The sequence below is a fragment of the Sminthopsis crassicaudata genome, chromosome 4 (genome assembly GCF_048593235.1).
Source record: "Sminthopsis crassicaudata isolate SCR6 chromosome 4, ASM4859323v1, whole genome shotgun sequence".
Lineage (NCBI taxonomy): Eukaryota > Metazoa > Chordata > Mammalia > Dasyuromorphia > Dasyuridae > Sminthopsis > Sminthopsis crassicaudata.
In genome coordinates this window covers 313,760,912-313,785,828 of record NC_133620.1, presented here as the reverse complement: position 1 = coordinate 313,785,828, position 24,917 = coordinate 313,760,912, and the positions used below count along the sequence as shown (strand labels likewise).

Genomic DNA, 24,917 nt, shown 5'->3' with positions numbered 1-24,917 from the left:
CCTGCCTCTTCTCTCCATTACAAAAAAGCATTAAAAAAAAATTTCCTAAACTTACTTCTTAATCAAAGAGTATGGGGAGTGATTTACATTGTTTTAGTTTTTAATAGCAGTTCTCAAATTTTTTGGTCTCAGACCTGCTTAACACTCTTCAAAAATTATTGAGGACTGAAAAAAAATCTTTTGTTCATGTGGGATTTATCTCTTGAACAATTACCATGTTAGGAAAAAAAATCTTACTATTACTATTATGAAAAGTTTGACTAAATGAATTTTGACAATCCCCAGACAACTAGAAAAATCTACTGTTTTTCTTCCTCAGTCCAATAAGCTATGCTCTTGTCATATACCCTTTCTCCTGGTACCTACCTTTACTGGAATCCTGGTCCCTGCCATATTTGGAATCCTATATTCCATGTTAACAACTTCCAGTTTCTTAGTTGGTTGGCATCTCCTTGCCTTGGCCATCAGGGATAGGCCTGGGAGTCAATGGGTTGTTTTAGTATTCTTTCTTTACTGTTTATGCCTCTCTGAGTGGATGTGTTTCTTTAGTAACTTCAGTTAATTCACCTAGTATTCACTTAAATGTGCCAAATAAAAAGATTTATTGCTTTCAACTGATGGCTTTTTAGACCTGGCAAAAGTTCTCAATACATTATTAGCTAATTGTTCAAAAGGAAACATTCTAAAGTTGCTAAACTCATGAAGAAATTCCCATTTTTACACTTATTAGTTGCATGGGGTTAATTTTCAAAGTTGAACCGCATTGTCACATAAAAACAAGTATTTCTATCTCAATGTGCAAAGCTTCAAAATGTCACTAAAGTCCAGAGGAGCTTTCCAATCTGTACCTAACCAAAAATCCTTCAACAAATTCCTAACAAGTTTAGACTTTGAAACTCACCTTTTTTTGGCGGCCTTTCATACTACTTTTGGATAGTTCTGTTAGGAAGACCATCCTTATACAGAACCTAAATCTGCCCATCTGCAGTTTCTACCCATTGCTCCCTATTTTGCCTTCCTATTCCAAACAGAGCAAACAGAGCAAGCCTAATTTTTCCCACATGACAACCCTTCAGATGCTGACATCATTAAGTCATTTTCCCTACTCCCAAAGCACCCGAGTTCTTTCAATTAATTCAATTAAAGCAAACTTGAGACTTCTTACTATGCTTGCTTTCCCTTCTTTGGACATGATATAAAAGTACCCTTTTGACAACAGGATTTCCAGTTGAACATTGCACTCCAGATGTAGCCTGACTAGAGCTGAATAGAGGAAGAAGACCATTACTTCCAAGATTCTGGATTTATATATATATATATATATATATATATATATATATATATATATATATATATATATATATATATATATATATACATATATATATATATATATATATATATACATATATATATATATATATATATATATATACATATATATATATATATATCTTAATACAGACTGAAATAATATGAGCTTTTTTGGTTGTCAGGTAATGTTGATGATTCAGATTGAGTTTGCTGTTCACTAAAGCCTCTGAATCCCCCTTGCCCCCCATATAAATCATCATTCAAAGGATCAGAAATTTGGAGCTTAAAGGTATCTTATTAAGTCATCTAGACCAATTCCCTTAAGGGGAAGCAGCCTAGAGAAGTTAAATGGTTTGTCCAGGTCACACAGTAAGTGGCAATGCTAGGATTCAAATCCAGATCCTTAATATCAAGTTCAATAGTACTTTCCACTATTGCCCCAAATTACCTCATCCAATTTGGAAACCTACTTCTGACTTTCTAGATTTTGCCACTTTGTCTCAGTTGTCTTAGTGACTGGGGCCTCCTTATCTTAGAAATATTTATTACTCGGGAATCTCTTTTTACTATGCTGCTTCTCTTTTCCCATAGGGGAGTTCCTTTTGGAGTCTTTTTTTTGAGGAGGGGCCCAGGCTGGCCAATTCTCTTCTGGCTTTGCTTCTTGATTTTTTGGACTCTGACTCCATGTCTCAGTTTGGGTATCTCTCTCATCCTTCCCCAACTTTTTAGCTCCTTTTTTGTTTGTTATCTTCTCTCATTAGAGTATAAGTTCCTTGATGGCAGCTTCCTTTTATTTATATCCCCAGTGTTTAGCACAGTGCCTGGCACATAGTAAGAAAAATAACTTAATAAACACTTATCCTGTTTTGAATTTCTTGAACCTAATTCTTATACTTGTCTGTATTATTTTTCAGAGGACTTGTGTTCAAATCTTATCTCTGTCACTTACAACACACTACCTGGACAACATTGGGCAAATCACTTGACCTCTTTGGGCCTCAGTTTCTTCATCTGTACAATGAAAGGATTGAATTGGAAGCCTCTAAAGGTCCTTTTCAGATATAAACTTTCAAGATTAATAAATATCATATTTATGAAGTGGCTTTTTATCTTGATTTTGCCTTTTTGGAATCAGTCATCTAATTTCATCTAGTATTTACCTTGCTAGCTTTATATTTACATATTTGACTAGTAACTTTTTTTTTTTTTTTTTTGGCTTTTATCCAAATTGTTGATTAAATGTTGAACAATACTTGGCCAATGACAAATCACTGGGGCATTTCTCTAGATAGAGCAGTCTCTCTAAACAGACACTGAGGCAACAATTATTCTCTGGACTTAGTCATTCAAACAGTTCTGAAGCCACCTAACAGTACTACCTAATCTAATCTTATTATCTTATTTGTAAAATAGTGTGAGACATTTTCTCAAATACTCTGATGAAACTTAGGTAAACTATGCATATAGCATTTTTTAGCTTTAAAGACTGCTGGGTATCATCCTGACCTGAGGGGATAGAAACTGAGGCACTTGAGCACGAAGACTAGGCTGGGATGAGTTAAGAGGTTGTACTGGCGGTTGCTGCGGCTGTTGCATGGTCCTGGCTTGTGCTGCTCCGCTATTGCCAAACATACTCAGATTGCCACTTGGTATCTGGAGGACAGAAAAAATAATTTGCTTATTTTTCTTCATTTTCTAAAAAGAGTAATTTTTCACCAGTCTAAATCTGTAATAAAAAAATTAATTGAAAATATTAAGCATCTTATAATGGTTTGAAATGAGCATAAACAATGCTGAAGTGATTAAGTTCGTAGAAGCTTTGTTACAGTGGATAAAACTTTTAGGATAATAGATTAAAGTATCAAAAAAAAAAAAAAAGGGAAAAAGAAAAGAAACACCGTTTAGCCAACCTAATGGAGAATATAAGAAATATTTCAAATGGCACCAATATACTTATTATTTAGACAATTTATATTTTCAAAGGAATAATTTTAGAGTTATTAGTATGTATATTTGGGCAAAGATTTATCTTAATAGCTGACTATTAGACAGAAAAAATAATTATTTTCATTTGGGAAATTAAATTGTCACATCAAAGAACCCTAAAATTTGTAAGTAATTAATAGCTAAACATTCAAACATTATAGTCAAGACTCTGAAGGGAGGGAAATGAGATTATAGTGCCAGGGCTAAGTAGCTACTCAACCTAACTCTAACAAGATTGTAATACAATTTTTATATTGTTTTTTAAACATAATTAATCAATATTCTTGAACCATTATCCTTTTTGTCTGAGATGAGTTGAAAGGCATTAAAAATTATTCCTATAAGAAAGTCATGCAAAATTTTTCATAAAATAGTATGTGATAAGCAAAGCCATTGTAATCTGAATAACTAATGAATGTGCTAATCATTCTCTTAATAGTTTGTGTTGCTATAAGTAGCAAAACAATAAATTGTCACTTATAGTAGTGTTATATACTTAAAGATTATATTTAGAATCTATGCTAAAAAGAAAATTCCATAGAAATGAAAATTTTCCTATGGAAAAAAATTTCCATAGAAATATTCTCTCTGAATCTGAACTTACTCAAAAGTGGAATCCAGTAAGAGAATTCCTATAAAACTCAGAAATGTAGGAAAACTTATAGTATGTATATCTTTAGTGTAGTGAATTTCTATTTAAGAAAATATGTTTCCAGCACATTACATTAAGAAAAATCCTTCACACTAGAAATTTCTTTAGAAAACTAATTTTCAAGTTTTCTTAACATACTGAAAGTAGAAAGAAAAATGCCAGTATGGATCTCTTAACATTAAACACATTAGTGAAGGTTCATCTTAGACTTATGTGTCACTGAATATATCCAGTAATTTAATGATAATCTGAGTGATATTTCCACTTCAAGTTAATGCTACTTAAAAGAATCCTCAAATTATGTTTACATATGTTCTTTAAAGAAATTCCCTAAAATTCAAAATTGTTATAAAAATCATGATAAGACTAAAATAAACTAATTTTCATTCGACTTCTGCATCTTCTTATGTTTAGTGAGAGTTGGAAGTATAACATGAGGGTTCACAGTAAATATTAAAAAATAGCATTTGCAGTTTTAAATCATCTTCCTAATTTTATTACAGTTTGAAATGCTAATATAAGTAAAGATGATAAAGATTCCTTCAAAACATAACTTCTAAGGAATTGAAAAGCAAAAACCACAATATCATTTGTTCAAGTAGGCTTACCTGTCTAGAAGAATTCAAGTTTTGCATGCCCAGCCCTGAGGCAATCCCACCCAGGGTCTGATTAGGGAGTGCACTGTTTGAAAGGGGGAGCTTCAGGCTTGGTGAAGGCAAAAATGGTGAAGTAGTGGGCTCTTCCACTAGGCCGCCATCCTGATTAGAGAAAGAAAGGGTGAGCTGTGTGCAATGTCCAATAGCAGACAAAGCACAAAACAATTTCCCAAGGAAATATAAAGGATATGGATGAATAAAGGATTAAAATATCAAAAAAGCATGAGTCACAAGAAAATGAAGAATATGGGTAAAGGGAAAGAGAAGGGGGAGAGAAAGAAAAAGAGTATTAAGATAGTTTTCCTTTAATTTTTTTTTCTAATTTTTACAAATGCACATAAATGAAAGTTTTTTGGTTTTTTTTTTGGTCCCCATACCTTTAATGTTTTCACTAATCCTAAAAACTATTAAGGGAAAGGAGAAAGGTAAAAAATTTGAAAATTATATCAAAATTCCTAATAAAACTCAAATAAGCAGATTTCCTTTGTATAGTTATGAAGCTTAGCCAAACACAGAATGAACAACTGACTAATCACCTAGATCCTTTTTGTAAATAAATCATATAGATAAGGATCCTAATTCCAACATAGATCCCACTGGAGAACAAAAGAGAAAATGTTCTCTAATACTTTTTTATTTCTCCTTTTGCTTTTCTATAATACTTTTCTATTTTTGAGAATCAATTCTTTTGCTTTGGTATTAGAGGAAGGGAAGGGAATAAGTATTTCTATGGTTTCTACTATGTGCTAGACATTGTGCTATAGCTTTACAACTATCATCACATTTGATCATTATAATGCAAAATCTTATTGAATAGTCATGTTGAGAGAGAAATTTGTACAGGTGACTTGCCAAAATTCACTCAACTGAAGTAGATATTAGAATGCTTATGTAAACAAAACGATAACTCACCTTGTCAAGAAAGGTGGGGCGGTCCATGGAAGACTCTTTGGAGATTGGTGGGCGGCAGCCAAGGGGTTTGGTGACCATTCCATTATAGTCAGTCACTCCCATTCCACGCTTGTCCATTTCCACCTTCTTTTCCAGCAAAGCACCTGGAGAAAACAAAGGGAAAAACATTAATAAGAAAGTGTTAAATTCTAGTCATTACCATCTATGATAAGACTTGTGGCCATCAATCTCAGAAAAAAAGAATTTAAAGCTTTAAAACCTTTAGAATACCTGATTATAGTAGAAGGGTATGTTATCTATTTAGGTACACAGTGTTATAAAAAAAAATGGACAGAAAGAGTTCTTTCCTAAGCTAAAGATGAGCCATAAGCAAGAGGGAGATTCTCTGCCAAAAAAATAACTTCTCAAAGATAAATTGGGGGAAGAAAAATTAAGTTTTGTTTAAAGAATTAAGTTGTTTTAATGATTAAATTTTAGGGAAGTCATTTATGTCTTTGTTTGTCTGCAGTTTATACTCCTGACTTTACTCCCAGCATTTCTTTACAATCTCCTGGAATCTCACTCCAGTCCTGTACTCTACATATTGAATGTACCTTCTGAAGACATATGAATTGATGCAAAGTGAAGTGAGCATAACTATTAGAATATTGTACACAATAATAGCAATATTTCAATGATACTTGGCTATGATTTAGCCACTCTTGATTAATATGATAATGCACAATTCCAAAGGACTAATTTTGAAAAATGCTATCTACTTTCAGGGAGAGAAATGATGGACTCTGGGTGTATACTGAAGCTTATGCCCATTCCCCTCACTGTCTTTACATTTTATACTCTTTTTTGGCAACACATGGCTAATGTGGAAATGTTTTCTATGATTTTGTAAGTATAATGGGTATACTATTTCTTATCTTCTCAATGGAAGAGAGTGAAGATAATGTAAATTGTATCCCCTTTAATCTTTGGGGGGGCTGATGTAAACTGTGTCTCCTTTGTGGGGGGAGGTGCTCTTGACAAACTCTCCAGGCCACTGAGAGGGGCACACAAAACTCCCAATATAAGTAATCTCATTCAATTTTGAATTGAATTGAAAATCAATGTCTCAGATTCATTGGGAGATTGGAGCTCAGAAGGCTAATAAAAGATGACTCTGAACCCCAAAGCTTTGCTAAATGCCCCTCTGGACTTAGCCCACTGATGAAGATATTTTCTTTTCAGTGTAAACCCATCTTTGCTAATTCCTATTAAGAATTTGCCCACTAAGAAAGCTGTCTTCTTATTGTACTGTTTTCTTAGTGTAAATAAATCCATTCTTTGCCACAAAACTCGTGCCTGTATTTATTGGGGTTTGTGAATTCTTTTGCAAAGCCTGCACAACTGGCCAAAGAGGATCCCACTGCTATTCTCACACCTCAACATTTGTATGGGTATCTCCGAAATCCTGGCCGAGGAGGTAAGCCTTTTCTTGACGATTGTCTATTCTATAGGACACTCAAATTCCCGGGAAAATTTGGGTCGTTGGGAGCTCCATACTCAAGCAGAATTCCCTCAGGGATGCCTGGACTGGGAATTTCTGCATTTTCTGACAAAAAGTCCCCTTAATCAGGGAACGTTTTGTCATCTCTCCTTCTCTGGGGACACTTAAGAGGCCGAGGCGCTACAGAATTGAGGAAATCTAAGGCTTGTGGCAAAATGGGACAATACCTCTATTCCTAAGGATTCTTAGGCACGCTTTAAAAAAAAAAGAGACAAATTTGGCTTGAAAGATTGCAAAACTAAAAAGCTTAAATTAAAATAGTACTACAGGATGCTGCTTAAATTTGCTGGTGCAAAATCAAACTCCCTCCCTTCCTGCTCCTCTAGGGACACAAGATCCCTCCTCTGCACTCCTATGCAGTCCTTAATCAGGAGGCTTCTGAATCCCTTCCAGAACAGGACCTTATGTCCAACAATATTTCTTTAACTCTATCCCCCTCACTTGAACCAGATCCTTAGTCTTCCCAGTCCCCATTCCTTACTGAGACAAGAACTGGGACCCTTTTTTCTCCTCCTCAGGATACTGATTTTAACCTCTACCTCCTGAGAGAAGCAGCAGACTCTCAAGGAGAGACACTTAGAGCAGAGGTGCCCCTTTCAATGTCAAATCTCTCCCAGACTAAGGAAAAACCTGGCCACTACTCTGAGGACTCCACCCAGATTTTTGAGGGGTCCAAGGCCAATGCTCTCCTTGATCTTTCCTGGGGAGATGTTAATATTAAACAGTTTGCCCCAGATATATGGAGGAAGCTGCGGAAGCCAGCTTTGGGCCCTCAAATTTCTTCCACTCATCTGTCAGAAACAGCTACTGAAGTCTTTAATAATAGGGATCAAATTGTAGCAGAGGAAAAAGATGCAGAGTTAAAGCAAGATATGGAGACCAGTCCCTACTTTTGGCTGCTGACATTTCTGAGAACTATAGAGGTTTGTTTCTTCAGGTGTCATGGACTGGCCCAAAAGGAGACAAGCTGCCCCCCAATGGTCTTATCTTGATCTGCAGTCCTGAAAGGCAGGGCGAGGCCCTGAGAGATCCCAGACAGGTTGCCTATTTCTTAAAGGAACTGGACTCAGTTTCCCTGGAATGGTTGTTGTGCCTTAGAGAAGAAGCCTCAAAATTAACCCTAGGACAGAAGAGCATTTTAGAAGCCAAAGGGTATCAGTGGTTTACTAATGACAATACCTCTATTCCTAAGGATTCTTCCTTAGGCACTCTCTTAAAAAAGAGACAAATTTGGCTTGAAAGATCTCAAAAGTAAAAAGCTTAAATTAAAACAGCACTGTAGGATGCTGCTTAAATTTGCTGGATGGAAATCAAACTCTCTCCTTCCTGCTCCTTTAGGAACACAGGATCCCTCCTTGTACCCCTATCAGTCCTTATCAGGTGGCTTCTGAATCCTTTCCAGAACAGGACCTTATATCCAACAATATTTCTTTAACTCTATTCCCCTCACTTGAACCAGATCTTACCCTCAATAGCACCTTGCAGGCTAAGCCCCTGCCCCTGGGACTTCTGCCTAGAAAGCTGAACTCATTGCCCTAATCAGAGCTTTGGAACTGGGGAAGAGAATGAGAGTGAACATCTATACAGACTCCAAATATACTTTTCATATTTTACATGCTCAAAGATGCTATATGGAAAGAAAGGGGACTTTTGACAGCAAAGTACTCTCCTATTAAATATGCAGGAGAAATTCTACAGCTACTACAGGCTGTCCGTAAACTCAGAGAGGTTTCAGTCATATTTTGTAAAGGACACCAGAAGGGAGATTCACTTCAAGCCAAGGGAAATAGGGTTGCAGATTTAGCCGCTAAAACTACTGCTCATTCACCCCTGTCTATGGCACCTTTACTCTCCCAGCTCTGATTCTTACACCCTTTCATATAACCCATAGGAACAAATACCCTTAAGCTAACTTTTAGCTCTTAAACCTCCCCCTCTCCTGAAGCCTGTTCAGAGAAGTGGCACATACCCAGGGGAGATTGGTTTCAAGTTCTGGTTTTTGATGATATCTTTTACTAACTGGGTAGAAGCTTTTCCCTGCAGGATTGAGAAGGCTCAGGAATGTGTGGAGTAAGATATGGTGAAGAACTTACAGATTAAGCACATATTGATCAGGGACTGCTAGCTAATGTAAACCAGACCTATAGGCTCCAGTCATGTGAAGGTCTAGGCTGCATTCCATTGTCCAAAGAAGAAACTGGGAATACATACGTGGCCGAAGAGGCTATAAATCACCTTGTCGGCTAAATTCCATTGACCAAATAGGAGGGTGCAGACTTGTATGACCAATCACAACCTATGGAGGGTGGGATTTTGGAGGTTCTTTGTCTGAAATGTATAAAAGCTGTGAACATTTTTAAGGGAGTGGCTTTCTCCTGCTGTGAATTTGGCTCACAGACCAGGATGGGGTCCACTTCTCGAGATTCTAATAAATAATTCTGCTATTCTATGAGTGATCTCTGAGTAGTCATTTTTACATAGGATTTTCTATCCCTCACAGGAGGTATCAAAGTGCTTGCTAAAAGAGATCATACCTGCCTAAGCCTGCCTAGCTTCCTGCAGAGCAACAAATAGTCCAGCTTTTACTTCTCAGGTATTTCTGAGTACTCCTATGAGCACTCTGGAGAAAGAAGGGTGAAATTATCTGTGTCCTTCTTTCTCTCAGTATAATCTCCTTCCCAACTTATTCTCACTCCAAGGATGAGAACTTTGCTCCCAGCATCTTTTCTCAGATTTTTCTTGATGTCACTCTATGGCACCTGCCAGCAGTTAACTCTCTCTTAGCCTTTCAGCTAGGGAATTCCGTGGGCAGTAGGGTGTTCAGGATTGTTGGGTGGGCTCATCAGCATCCTCAAGGCAGCCCACAGATGGGACCTGATGCATTATTTGCAAAGGCCCCTTTCCTAAACGTCACCATCTCCACCCTGGATGCCACTCCACTTTTAATCTGCTCATGAGATTTGTTTCCTCCAGGCTCCAAGCTACTCCTTCAGCCTGAAGATCATGGGACACTCCATATCTCCTAGATGCCACTGCTGCTATCTTCAGATCTTGTATTTCCCCTCCTCGCCTGAACTCCCAATGAACATAGGGACAACTCTACGACCCCTGTCAGCTTTAAACAGCTACAGAAAATGAGACCTTTATCCCTTTGCCCCAAATTAATTTGAGGGGAGTACTTGAAGAGGGAAAATGATGTAAATTGTGTCTCCTTTAATCTTTGGGGGGGCCCTGATGTAAACTGTGTTTCCTTTTGTGGGAAGGGTACTCCTGACTCTCAAACCCTCCTGGTCTCTGGGAGGAGCACATCCTTCCCAGACAACTTCCAAGATAAATAATCTCATTCAATTTTGAATTGAATTGAAAATCAGTTTCTCAGATTCAACCGGAGATTGGCCCCTAGCTTGGGGCCAAAGATCAAAGAAGCTCGAGATCTCAGAAAGTTAATAAAAGATGACACTGGACCCTGAAGCTTTGCTAAATGCTCTTCTGGACTTAGCCCACTGATGAAGATAATTTCTTCTCGGTGTAAACCCATCTTTACTAATTCGTATCAACAAACGTTTGCTAAGAAAGATGTCTTCTTAGCATAAGTAAACCCATTCTTTGCCACAAAACTTGTGCCTATATTTATTAGGATTTGCGGATTCTTTTGCAAAACTTGCACAACTGGCCAAGGGGATCCCATTGCTGTTAGAGAATCTCTTATCCTCAATTTTCACACCTCAACAAAGGGATAGGCTTTGGAATTGAACATTAAAAAAAAAAAAAAAAGTATCCTCTATCCATGTATTATTCTCTCCAATTGGTTTTTCCTAGAACCTCTATTTTTAGGAGCTTGAATGTTCAAACCATGTCTTCCATTCCTTTCTAGACACACTTCTGATTCTCCCTTCAGATGTTCTCTAAGGTGCCTATCCTTTTCTTTCCTCACCTTCATCTTCCCTAACATTTTTCAGCTTCCTTTTATGTGATGTTTCCTCTGTTATAATGTAATCTCTTTGAAAGCAGGGACTATTGTTTTTATTTCTATTCCCAGCAACTAACAGTACTTTTTACATAGTAAAATTTCAATAAATTACTAACTTGTTGACGTGTTTTCAAGAAGCTACTATCAACATCTCTAACATCTTTTGGTATGAAGACAATTCATGCCTATACTTAAAATAACCTCGATTCTTAAGCTTTCCTTCACTCTGATGAGTTTCTCCTGCCTTGTGTGAGCTGTGTGTACTTCTCTAAAGGAGACTGTGACTGTTGGAGACTCCACTTTGGCGCTGGCTAAGTGCAAGGATTTCTAATGAATCCCTACTCTGTTACCTCACCTAATCCTTTTGTTAACTACAGAGAGGCCTACCAGACTCGACCCTTTGTCCTATCCCCAGCAGACTTCTGGACATTCATGTGTTGATGAATTTAGTACTTAAATTGTTGAATTTAGTACTTAAAGATAAGCCTTCACTGACAATGTGATGAAAAATTGAAGAGAATGTGAAATATCTTATTAAAAAACAACAACAACAACAACAACAGACTTGGAGAGTAGATCTAGAGAAAACTCAATAATAATTGACCTGACAGCTAAGATCAAAGAAACCTCCCTCCCAAAAAAAAGAACCATGACACAATAATACAAGAAATAAAGAAAATTGTGCTAAAGTAGAGAGGGAAAAGTAGAAATAGAAAAAATTAACTGATCACCATCTGAAAGGGATCCTATAAGGAACCCCCAGATCAAAGATAAAAATTTTGCGAGCAACAACAACAAAATACAATTAAAATATGATGGAGCTATAATTATAATTGCACAGGATTTATCAGCAGCTATAATAAAAGATCACAGGTTCTGGAGTACTATATGTTGACAATCAAAATAATTAGGGCTGCAGCCAAAAATATTATATTCAGCAGCATTAAGTATAACATTGAACTAAAAAAATAGATGCTCAATGAACTGTCAGATTTTCAGGCTTTTATCTCAAACAAACCTGAACTCAATAGAAAATTTAACATACGAGAGCCAACATCAAAGACTAATTTTAAGGGACTCAATAAGGACAAACTATGTTTTATAGGTGGAAATGTAAAACATGTCAAAGACTTGACATTAATAAATGGGTAGTCCAAGATAAAATTGGGGTAAGCTGAATATGATATGACTTTAAAAATCAAAATCATTTAGGAAAAAGTAAAAAATAGTCATTATGTATTCAAATGAAAAGCAAGAATGAGAACTGACACAAAAGAATTAGATGGAGGAGGACGGCTGGTAGTTCTAAAAACCTACTCAGATGAGTATGGATTAAATAGGGAATAATACATATAACAATACCAAGAAGAATATAGTATCCTCCAAAATCTATAAAGAAATAAGAGGAGAGGGAATAGAAAAGTGTATAGATTAAAGGGAAAGGAATGAAGAGTGAAGGGAAAATGGAGGAAGAAGGTAAGGAAGAATCCATGGTGGGGAGATGGCAGAGAGGTCAAATAACAACAAGGCAAGCTAACAGGTAAAAAAAATAAAGCAGAAGAGTTAAAAAAAAACCAACTAAAAATGTTTTGGCAGTTTAGATTGAACTATCTTCTTTTTCATAAAATCTTGACACTCTGGTAGGTACAGAGAGCTCTCTTTATACATATTTCAGCTAATTTTGCACACTCATATTCTCACACAATGAAACAAGTACAGTTGGATGACCTGTAATCTGTAATGCTTTAAAAAAGATATTTTTGTCCTTCCAATCTTTCAATAATTGGGCTAAAATAACTTGAAAACCAGTCTTCCAAAAGAGCTTTAGTAACCCATGTTTTCTTATGTGATCATCAAAAGAATGAAAGTGATAGCGTCTCAGAGCATAAGAACTGAGCCTGATAAAGAAGCACTGATTTTAACTTAAAATCCCATTACAAATTTGTTATTGTTGTTCAGCTGTTTCAGTCATATCTGACTCTTCATGATATCATTTGAGGTTTTCCTGGCAAAGATACTAGAGAGGTTCCGTTTACATTTCCATCTTACTTTTATAGATGGGGAAACTGAGACATACAAGGCTAAGTGACTTGCCAAAGTCACATAGCTAGTAAGTGTCTAAGACCAAATTTGAATTCAGGCCTGGCATTCTATTCACCATCTTACTAGCTGTTCCTAATGTACCTAATGTATTACCTCCCAATTAGTAGTAGGTGATTCTTAGACACTTCAAATGTAAGTTGAGCTTTTTTCATTCTTGCAATTTTAATTTCTGGAAGGCATCTTTTTCATGCACATTAAAAATTTAATTCATAGAATATCCACCTTATTTGAGTGATTTCTTCAAAACGCCAGTATATTTGTAGCTGCCAAGGCCTTCTTAATTTTAACTCTACGCAACTGAATTAGATTTTTAAAGTTATTGAACCAACTAATGCTTACAGTAAGTTTCTTCACTATTCATTTCTGTTTTCTTTCAGTGTCTTAAATTAACTTGAAGTTTTTGTCTGGCTGCTCTGCTAAGAGAAACAACTTTAACATAAAATTCAAAGGCAAGAAATAGGCTGGGAAAATGATAAATGACACAATAAAAAAAAAAAACCCAAAAAACTTAACCATAAAAAGCTACTAAGTTGGCAAGATCTAAACACAAAAAGACAATAATATGAAAAGAGCTAAAAGAAAAGCCTCAAAAAATGATATTTGGATGCAAGTCCAACAAGAGTTCCTGAAAAGAGTTAAATTTTTTCTTTTCTTTTTTGATTAAGGCAACTGGAGTTAAGTGACTTGCCCAAGGTTACACAGGTAGAAAGTGTTAAGCATCTGAGGCCAGATTTGAACTTAGTTCCTCCTGATTTCAGGCCTGGTGCTCCTTCCACTGCATCACTTAGCTAGGAGTTAAATTTCTTTAAGATAAGTGATAGGAGATGCAGGAAAAATTGGGGAAAGAAATGAGAGTGATACAAGAAAATTATGAAAAGAGAATTGACAAGTTGGCAAAAGAGGCACAAAACATACTGAAGAAAATAACACCTTTAAAAACATAATTAGCCTAAAGCCAAAATAGAAAAAATCATTGAAGAAAAAAAATTCCTTTAAAAACAGAATGGGTCAAATGGAAAGGAGGTACAAAAGCTCAATGAGGAAAATAATTCCTTAAAAATAAAAATTGAGCAAATGGAAGTTAATGATTCCATGGGACATCAAGAAACAATAAGACAAATAGATCCAATGATACAAATAGTACAAATGATACAAACCACTGTTATGATTACACATAAAAATTTAAAAAAAAAAAATCAATGCATTCTGGGAATGACAATTTCTTAATCCTTTAAACATATATGACAACTTATATCTTCAGTGGTATACTTCTTAGAAGCTAATCATTTTTTAGTAAATGATCATACTTTGTGTCCCTTATGAAATATTTGAGATTTTCTTTTCTACTTAATTAATATTCAAACATTACTTGATGATATTGAGAATAAAACTTTAAAAATTGAAATTTCATTTGCATGTCCCTGTTTTTAAAGCATTATTTTGGGAATACTATTTATTACTTACTCATGGCCTGATCAAGATTCATATTGTTACTCTTCAAAGCTTCTTCAGCTGGCTCTCTCTGTGGGAAAACAAACAAACAAAACTTATATATTTTTATTATGTGTGTATTTAAAAAAATAAAAGAATTGGAAAGACCATACATTAAAATAATTATTTTTAAACTAAATTACTTGTAATAATAAAATAAACTGAATGTTTTTATTTGATTTATTCAGTTTAACATTGATGATTTTTTCTATAGATTTTGATTATAACAAATATTTAGTAGTCTACAGAAAAGTTAGTAAGCAATACAAGATAAAATTAGTTACAAGAATTCATCAAAGATGAAGTTTAAAAAAATTAGATTAGAAAGTACAGATTACTCAGATGCTCAGATGTTTGGCAGCAAACAACTTATCTTTCTTTTTCCAAGTTTAGATGGATTTTTCTCAAATAATGGCAAAAGGATTAGAGTAAAACAGCCTTTTTACTTTTCAAATCTTACCATTTCTATAACTTGTCAGTTAAGATTGTAGCTAAGAGAGATACTTTTTAAAAAAAATCATTTTAATAATTTTTAAAAACCTATGCCTCTACAATTAAGATTGAAATTTCCTATGGAGAGAGAGAAATTAAGTATAGGTACACAGAAAAAGTAAATGATAGGTTGTATGTTTTTGAATTTTATTTAAGTAGGAGAATGATATGATTTCTTAAAAAAAATATGCTTTAGGGAAAACAATTTACCTCTCTATGATTTAAAAAAAAAATTCTGAGCTTAGGGAATACCAAATAAGATGGGCATTTCCATAGATAAAGTAGAAAAGATGATCGTACATGAAGCTGTGAATGTGCATTGTGGACAGCTTATTTAAAAAAAAATTATATATATATATATATATATATATAAAATTAAAGTTCAATATGTTATTTTCAAAGTCATCCTGCTTGTTTTCCTTGTTGAACTTCAGTGTTCTGTTTTCTTCCATGAAAAGAAGGTCAAGAAGAGTGTCATCTTTTCTTCACCCCCCCCCCCCCTTCAGATATGCATAGTCAAGCAAAACAAATCCACCAAATGGCCATGCTCAAAAATGTGTATGTAGTTCTGGATCCCTTATCTCTTTGTCAGGAGGTAGGCAGTATTTTTTTTATCACCAGCACTTTGTAACTGTGGTTCATAATGACAGTGATCAGAGCTCTTAAGTCTTTTAAAGTTTTTTTTTTTTAAGTATTTTTTTTTCCCCCAAAGTTGTTTTTCTTTAAAATATTATCAAAGATCTTCATCTAGAAAGAGGACTATGGGGACTAAATTGACTGTTGATGTTTGCTTACTTCCCTCCCCCCACTTTTCATCTGATTTTTCTTGTGCAGCATGATAAATGTGAAAATATGTCTAAAAGAATTGCACATATTTAACCTATAACGGATTACTTGCTTCCTGGAAAAGAGAGGAAGAAAAAATTGAAACACAAGAGTGAATGTTGAAAACTATCTTTGCATGTACTTTGAAGATAAAAAGCTATTTTTAAGAAAAAAAATTATCATATAAATCACTCTTGGGGTTTTGCTCACTTTATTCAGCACCTATTCCATATAAGTCTTTCCAGGTTTCTCAGAAATCTTCTATTTTGTCACTTTTAACAGCCTAATAATACATCATCACATTCATATCCCACATTTGTTCAGCCATTTCCCATTTGATGGGTACTCACAGAATTTCCAATTTTTCTACTATGAAAAGGATTACTATAAATATTTTTGTACATATGGCTCCTTTGCCTTTTTCTTTCATCTCTTTGGGATATAGTTAAAATATGTGATAGTGTTAGATCAAAGCATATGCATAGTTTAGTGACTTTAGGCGAACAATTCCAAATTTCTTTCTAAAACTTGCATCTTCACCAAAGTTGTATCAATTTTTTCCATCCTGAAACTGTCATTTTTGTAAAACTGAAGGATATAAGGCTAGAATCTCACAATTGCTTTAATTTCATTTCTCTATTATTGATTGGGACACTTTTAAAAAAAACATGATTGTTGATGAGTTTGTATCTGTTCTTTTGAGAAATAATTTTTCATAACATTGATTATCTTCTAGGGAAACAATTTTCACACACACACACACACACACACACACACACACACACACACACGAACCACTTCCTTATTATATTTTGTTAGAGACACTTTTCTCCCAGTAAGCCATTTCCCTTCTAATTTTAATTGCATTATAAAACTTGAAATTTTACATAGTTCAAATTGTCCATTTTATTTTCAGCAATCCTTTCTTTCTTCTTTTTAATTAATTATAGTTTTTATTTACCAGATATTTGCATGGGTAATTTTACAGCATTGACAATTGCCAAACCTTTTGTTCTAATTTTTCCCCTCCTCCCCCTTGATGGCAGGTTGACCAATACATGTTAAATATGTTAAAATATAAATTAAATACAATATATGTATATATGTCCAAACAGTTGTTTTGCTGTACAAAAAAGAATCGGACTTTGAAATAGTGTACAATTAGCCTGTGAAGGAAATAAAAAATGCAGGTGGACAAAAATAGAGGGATTGGGAATTTTATGTAGTGGTTCATAGTCATCTCCCAGAGTTCTTTCGCTGGGCGTAGCTGGTTCAGTTCATTACTGCACCATTGGAATTGATTTGGTTCATCTCATTGTTGAAGATGGCCACATCCATCAGAATTGATCATCATATAGTATTGTTGTTGAAGTATATAATGATCTCTTGGTCCTGCTCATTTCACTCAGCATCAGTTGATGTAAATCTCTCCAGGCCTTTCTGAAATCATCCTGTTGTTCATTTCTTACAGAACAATAATATTCCATAATATTCATATACCACAATTTATTCAGCCATTCTCCAATTGATGGACATCCATTCATTTTCCAGTTTCTGGCCACTACAAAGAGGGCTGCTACAAATATTCTTGCACATACAGGACCCTTTCCCTTCTCTTTGGGATATAAGCCCAGTAGTAACACTGCTGGGTGAAAGGGTATGCACAGTTTGATAACTTTTTGAGCATAGTTCCAAATTGCTCTCCAGAATGGCTGGATGTATTCACAATTCCACCGACAATGTATCAGTGTCCCAGTTTTCCCACATCCCCTCCAACATTGAGCATTATCTTTCCCTGTCATTCTAGCCAATCTGACAGGTGTATAGTGGTATCTCAGAGTTGTCTTAATTTGCACTTCTCTGATTAATACTGACTTGGAGCATCTTTTCATATGGCTAGAAATAGTTTCAATATCTTCATCTGAGAATTGTCTGTTCATATCCTTTGACCATTTATCAATTGGAGAATGGCTTCAGCAATCCTTTCTATCTCTTGCTAATCATAATCTCTCCTATCCAGTTGCAGTATTTTGAAGTCACATTCATTCATACAGTTTTTATGTGTGCTTTGGCAAGAAAGATTCTCAGATATTTTATACTTTCTGGAATTATTTTGAATGAAATTTATACAGAAAGGCTGATGATTTATGTGGATTTATTTTACATTCTGTTACTTTGCAGAAGTTAGTTTTAATTTTTAGATGGCTCTCTAAGATTCTTTAAGTAGACCATCATATCATCTACAAAAAATTACAATTTTCTTTGCTCTTTTCTTGTGCTTATTCACGGAAATAATTATTTTCTGTCTTATTAAAGCCAACACTTCTTGCATTACATTAAATAATAGTAGTGGTGATGGATATTTTTGCTTTACCTTTGATTTTATTTAAAAAGTTTCTTTATTCCTTTTACATATAACATTGGCTCTGTTTTAAAGGCATTTACCACATTTAAGAAAAGATCCATTTATTCTGATGTTTCTTAGTATTTTTTTCAACAGAAATGGATATTGTATTTTGCCAAAACCTTTTTCTGCAAACAATATTTAATTTTGTTTATTTTTGTTATAAATATAGTTTATTATGTTTATAGTTTACATAATATAGGACTAATTTTAGATACCTAGTATAACTACAACCTGGTTATGAAGTATAGATTTTATTAAATGTTATTTAAAATTCTTGTATCAATATTCATTAAGGATATTGGTTTGCAATTTTCTTTCTTTGATTTTTAACTCCTAGTTTAGGTATCCAACCCAATTTGTTATAAGAAATGGCAAGTTTGATGAATAGAGAGAAGAATGGAAGCATTTATATGAGCTAATAGAAAATGAAATGAGCAAAGTCAGAAAATTCTGAGTGGAAAGTATAATCAACATAAAAACAATTGAAACAAAATGTGAACAAGCTCAAAGATGAGATAAAAGACACCTCCCCCTGCTCCTTTGCAAAAGTTGGGATCTACAGGTTTCATACTAAATATAAAATCATATTTTCTCCCATGTACTGATCAGTTCTATTGAATATTTTTCTTTTAAAACTTTTTCTTTTAAGTGATATATTTCTTGGAGAAGAGGGCATATGGGGGAAGTAAGAAATAAAAACAAAAGATATCTATAAAGTCTAACGAACTGTTCTTTGAATGTCTGGTAGAATTCACTTGTATATCCATGTGAACTTATGGATTTTTAATTTGAGATTGCATTTATGGTTTCTTCAGTTATTCTTTCTGAGTGTTTTAATATTTTGGAAGAATTTTTCATGTTAAAATATATTCTGGAAATCTGAAATATTTCACAGGCTTTCTCAATTCTTTAAATATTCTATCACAATTTTCTAGTTTATTACTACTGAACTGATAAAGATTAGCTGATTTTTCAAGTGTCAAAAGAGTATATGAGAAGAAAATTAAGTTAAAGAGTGTGTTTTTAGTGTATGTAGTACAATTGTGAATTATTCATTTTATTTTGTGAATATCCATTTTATTACATAAATATACTTACAGTCATCTAATAAAGGTTTTGAGAGACTTTGTAGAGGGAAGAATAGGCTATCAATGGTATAGCTTTTGTACTTCAAACCAAATATTTTTCTTTTGTTTTAGATATATTGAACATAAGAATAAAAATGAAGTCATATAGTCCTTATTCTTTTAGATATTTTTTCAAGTTGTTTTTTCCTCATGGAAGACATTACAAGGGCGTTATAACTTTTCTAATCAAATCAATATAAAAAAGTGAATTTCTAAGTTAAGATTGTTTCAATATCATCCTTAAAATAATTCCTTTCCTGATCAAGTATCCAATCATTTAACAAAATTTGTTATTTGCATATTAGTGGTTAGATATGGTATCAACAAAATAAAATGTTAATTACCGGAAAGCCCATATCTGTGAGTTGTTTAATCAGACGGTTCATGATCCAGGTCTCATCTTGCTTGCTAGATGTCTTCATGCCCTAGACAAATGAAATGTGGTCAAAAGGAAAAACAAAATCTATTAATCATTTCTTTGTTGTAGTTACAATAAATAGTCCCAATCTATTGCAGTTTAGAATTGGAAAACCTCTTTTGATCAATACTTAATAATTTTTATATTTTGGGAAAATTTTAATATATAGTTATTGCTAATATTATGGATTGTTTCTGTATTCTTATGTAGGAACATATGTATAAAAATAATTTATTAACTGGAAAAGCAAAACAATTACTTTTTCTCAAAGAATACAGCTAAGTATAAATGTGCATCTTCAAAATTAAATGCTCTTATTCAAACTGAGCACTAAAGGAGGCTAATTAAAAATAACATAACTCTTAGAACTTTAAAAACAAAAAAATAAAAATAAAAAGTTCTCAAACAAATTTCATTTTCTTAGTTTTTGCCCCCTATTTCCACAAGGCCTTTAAAAAGGAGATAAAAAGAAGAAAGATTAATTATAGAAAGATAGAAAAAGGACAACACAGAAAGGATTCATTCAAAGAAGGACAAAAGACTGAAAGAGATCTAAGTAACCTGCAAAAAACCCCAATTTTTAAAACTTCCTCATTTAAATCCTAAAATGACTGAAAAAACCCTTATAACGCTTTAATATGCCCCAAACTCTAGAAAATATTCTTCACAAAGAATGTAATTTTTCAAAACTATGTAATAAAACTGCATGAGGATATTATTTTTTTTTTTTTTTATTATATATATATATATATATATTTTATAATATTATCCCTTGTATTCATTTTTCCAATTTACCCCCCCTCCCTCTATTCCCTCCCCCCGACGACAGGCAATACCATACATTATACATGTGTTACAATATAGTCTAGGTACAATACATGTGTGCGAATATCACTTTCTTGTTGCACAATAAACATTAGAATCCGAAGGTACATGCAACCTGGGCAGACAGATATTAGTGCTAACAATTTTCATTCCCCTCCCAGTGTTTCTTCTCTGGGTGCAGCTACCCCTGTCCATCATTGATCAACTGGAAGTGAGTTGGATCTTCTTTATGTTGAAGATTTCCACTTCCATCAGAATACAATGAGGATATTATTAAATCACACTCTTTTATCAAATAATGTTCTTATTAAGTCTGTTTAATCATTATTGTATCATATAAATATATGTTCATAAATAATATTTAAACAAATAATGATAATTTAAATAAATAATAATATAAAATTAGAGCTGCAGGGAACCTTAGAAGTCATCTTATCCAAGACCTAAATTGAGAAAAATGAGGCTTAGAGGGGGTTGAATGACATGTGTATTCTGACCCCAAATGCAGCACAGGTTCTCCTACCTTTCAATAATGAATCTGGGTTAATAATAGTTGAATTTCAAAGTTAGTGTATGCATAGTTCATGATTCAAGATTTTAATTCAGTATTTTAACTAATATTTGGCATGAGTGTGGAGCCCATAAATATTAATAATCTTGACTTCTAAATTTAAGTGCAAAAAGAGTTATTCTTTTTATATGGAAGCTGCAATAGCTTCCAACGCTGCTGAAGCAGTAGTGGCCTGATTTTAGTTTTCCCATAATAATTATTGAATTCAAAAAGTGGAAGATTGCTTTTTACTATTACTTTGGGTATCTTAAGAAGTCCTGATTTTTCTCTTCCTTTTTCTCTTAAAAAAAAAAAAAAAAAAAAAAAAAAAAAAGCCTACCTTTTGAAGTCCTTTCTTTGGGGCATTCCCCCAGGAACTGCAGGAGGAGTTGCTTTCTTGTGAAGCAGCATTATTCCACATATCTCCTTCTTCATCTTCCCACTGATTGGTAGTGAGATTCATTTCATCCCCACCACTGCCCCAGCCTTCTTGCATAGATTTTGAAGCTGGAAGGGAAAAATAACATATCTATTTAAATGGATCTGTAATATACAGAGCATTATTTCACTGCAATGTAATTCTGGGAGTGATACATTACAATTGTAATGTCCACACATAAACAATGTAACTTTGATCTGTTCATACACAGAAAAACTGAATCTCCCTAAATTATATGTAAAAAAAAATTGCCTTAACTGAAATTAGGTAATAATTTAAAAAGCATCCTATTCATTAAATATCACTTCAATTTTTAAACTGTGACAATAAGCTATTAGCTTTTACCTACCTTGTTTGCACAGGGCTGGGGCAGCAGCTGGAGCACTTGTTCTTCCAAATGTCCCTGATGGCTCAGAATTATCTCCCCATCCTGTACCACTGCTAGGTGGCTTTCCCCAAGCTGCTGTGCCATTATCAACTGTAGCAGCAGGAGATGATGATTCTCCCCAAGAAACTTCAGTCTTTGAATGAACATTAGGCATATCTCCCCAGCCTGTTGAAACTGAAAAAAAGAAAAAAGATATAGAAAACTAAAAGTAAAAACAAGTAGTATTTTTCTTGTTTTCAAATATTTGTTCTGATTTCTTAAAGTTTAAGATTCTTAATTTAGAACCCCCTTATTATATTTTATATTTTAAAACTCATTACACAATACCTATAAAAGTTATTTGAATCCACCAATCAGGTAACCACTTGAAATGTTCCCAATATTTGCAAAATTATCTTTTGTATTGGTCATTTAGAACTAAATACTTCAAGATAAGCAATGTATTATAGAAATCCTACTCATAATAAGGAAGCTTGTACTACTGATTAGTAATAATTGGATATAGTATTACTTATAATTACATAGAAATTAATAATATACACTGGAAAAATTTTTATAACACAAGCAAATTAAATCAGGAGACATAAAAATTGGGACTGGCATCATGAGAAATGAATTAATTTAAGGACAATTAAAGAAAATTTCAGCAAACAAGGTATTTTTATAAATAATTAGTTCATTCACTCAGATTTTGTATATCTAAATTAAAAATTTTTTGAATCTTGAAGTCAATTATCAGGTACAAAACAAATACTAAGACTATAGGAACCAAAATGCTTTGATCTTTTAGTCTAGAAATGGAAATACTGATTAAAAAGGGAAAAGAGAGAACATATTTCTACAAAGCATAACTTCAAACTTACAAACTGGCAGAACAATATATACTATAAATTTAATAAAAACAATACTTTACAACAAATAAGAAAAGTGTTCTTTCTGGGATGATGTGATTACAGAAGTCAATAATCTTAACTGTCTTATTTTGTCACTGAAGCTAACTATAAATAATCAAGTTGATAATTATTATGGGAATTATACAAATGACAGATTAACTCATCCTTGTACAAGAAATTAATAAATTAAAGTGATTAAATGACATTTCAAATTGTTTTCAATCAAGTTCTAAGCAAAAATGTAATGTTTCTATGCCTATGGGTTCTAAACATCACATACCTTTCCCAATTTATTAAAAATGATACAAGTATGTAATGTATGTTCCATAAATTCTTGCTTTCATTTAATTTAAAAATAATTATTAGGCATGACATGTTACTAGAAGCAGACATTTATAACTTTTTATTTTAATGGGGAAAATGGAGAACATATATGGATACCTAGGAAAGTATACATTCACCTCTGTATATAATATTTAGGGACTATATCTGAAGAAGTAGAATTCAATTTTGTTAAAGTCATATGATGGGGAATCTCAACATGAACTCCTGACTTTAACATAATGACACTAGATGAAACTCATTGTTCTGACAATTAGTCTTGATCTAGGATTATTTTCCTTCAGGGTTGAGGATGCTACTTCTGATAAGAATCAATTCTTTTTGGTTTCTTCTCTTAAAAATGTATACTTAAAAAGTGGTGAAATTTAATTAGGTGACGACATAATGAAGATAGACAGAAAAGAATTGCACTGATAAATATTTATCAGTCAAATTCTAGGTGTTTAGCATTATCAGGGGCTGATGCAAGACAAATAACAAGATAGAATTTCTTGGTAATATCTCATTTAACCATTCATTTGGGCTAGGCTGCCATTTACTCTGCTGCACCACATCTCTCCTACTTCTTCCCTACTTGGTCCAGTATTTGTGCAATGGACACTTGCACAGAGAAATATGCTCTTGAGGGAATTAACGTGTTCAACTTTGTAATATATATAATCACTAGCACTATATAGAATTTTAAGATTTGTAAAGTACCTTAAAAGGTTAATTTATTTTATCCTTATAACAATTCTGAGAGGTAGATGCTGTTATTAAAAATTTTTTTTACAGATGGGGAAATTGAGGCAGAGATTAAATGACTTGCCCAGGGTTGCACAGCTAGTGTCTGAAGGAGGGTTTGCACTGAAGTCTTTTTTACTCTTGGTCCATAGTTTTATCCATAATGCCACCTAGCTGCCTCACTTATTCATAGTTTTATTATTATTCATAGCACTTTATATTTCATTGATTCATACCTATCTAAACAATTTGAATTTATTATGACCTGGGAGGAGTAGTGGAGTTTGAAATCGTAATGGAAGTTACAACATCAATACTCCTCTTTATATTTAGGTTCAGACTGGAAAATAATCTTTTATATGAATGGATATAGAAATTTAATGCTAAAACCCATAACATAGTAAAGAACAAATTAAGTGAAATAACAAAGCATGTTACTTTTTCTAGGCTCTCTGGCTCACATATAAAATTTACATTTTGCCCCAAATTTAGCTATTCTCTATTACATGCCATGTGACCAATGCTTCTTCCTTTCCTGTCAGCTGATACCTTAGTGACATTCGTTACTTTAGTTCTCCATATTTCTAGTTGGTTATATGTTGCAACCTGTTCACAACCCACCATACATATTTCCATTGCCCCCTATATGATTAGTTTTTTGAAGTCAGTAGTTTCAGATCTTGCTGCCATATTGTAACACTGGTAATATGTCTAGATTGAAAAGATAAAAGACAGGCCTTTTCTTTTTTTTTTTGGGGGGGGGGGAGGAAGGCTGGGGTTAATAAAAGAGCACTTTGTAATATCCCAAAGGAAACCAGTTATTTTGAAATAGTTACCAAAATACATATTTTTTAAGTGCATAGA

At 33.6% G+C, this 24,917-nt stretch overlaps 1 protein-coding gene across 9 annotated transcripts in view; it reads right to left on the bottom strand.

The window, feature by feature from the left end:
• Positions 1 to 24,917, bottom strand: part of TNRC6C (trinucleotide repeat containing adaptor 6C) — a 218,968-nt gene that overhangs the window by 40,870 nt on the left and 153,181 nt on the right. For 7 of the 9 annotated variants that reach the window (XM_074260237.1, XM_074260240.1, XM_074260236.1 and 4 more), the window contains 7 exons: positions 22,057 to 22,269; positions 21,609 to 21,775; positions 19,820 to 19,900; positions 14,598 to 14,655; positions 5,521 to 5,663; positions 4,561 to 4,734; positions 2,821 to 2,967 (listed from right to left, as the gene is read on the bottom strand). In XM_074260237.1, the coding sequence (XP_074116338.1) occupies positions 2,821 to 2,967; positions 4,561 to 4,734; positions 5,521 to 5,663; positions 14,598 to 14,655; positions 19,820 to 19,900; positions 21,609 to 21,775; positions 22,057 to 22,269 (983 nt within the window). The remainder of the gene's footprint in view (positions 1 to 2,820; positions 2,968 to 4,560; positions 4,735 to 5,520; positions 5,664 to 14,597; positions 14,656 to 19,819; positions 19,901 to 21,608; positions 21,776 to 22,056; positions 22,270 to 24,917) is intronic. The other 2 variants (XM_074260238.1, XM_074260243.1) reach the window with 1 other exon arrangement.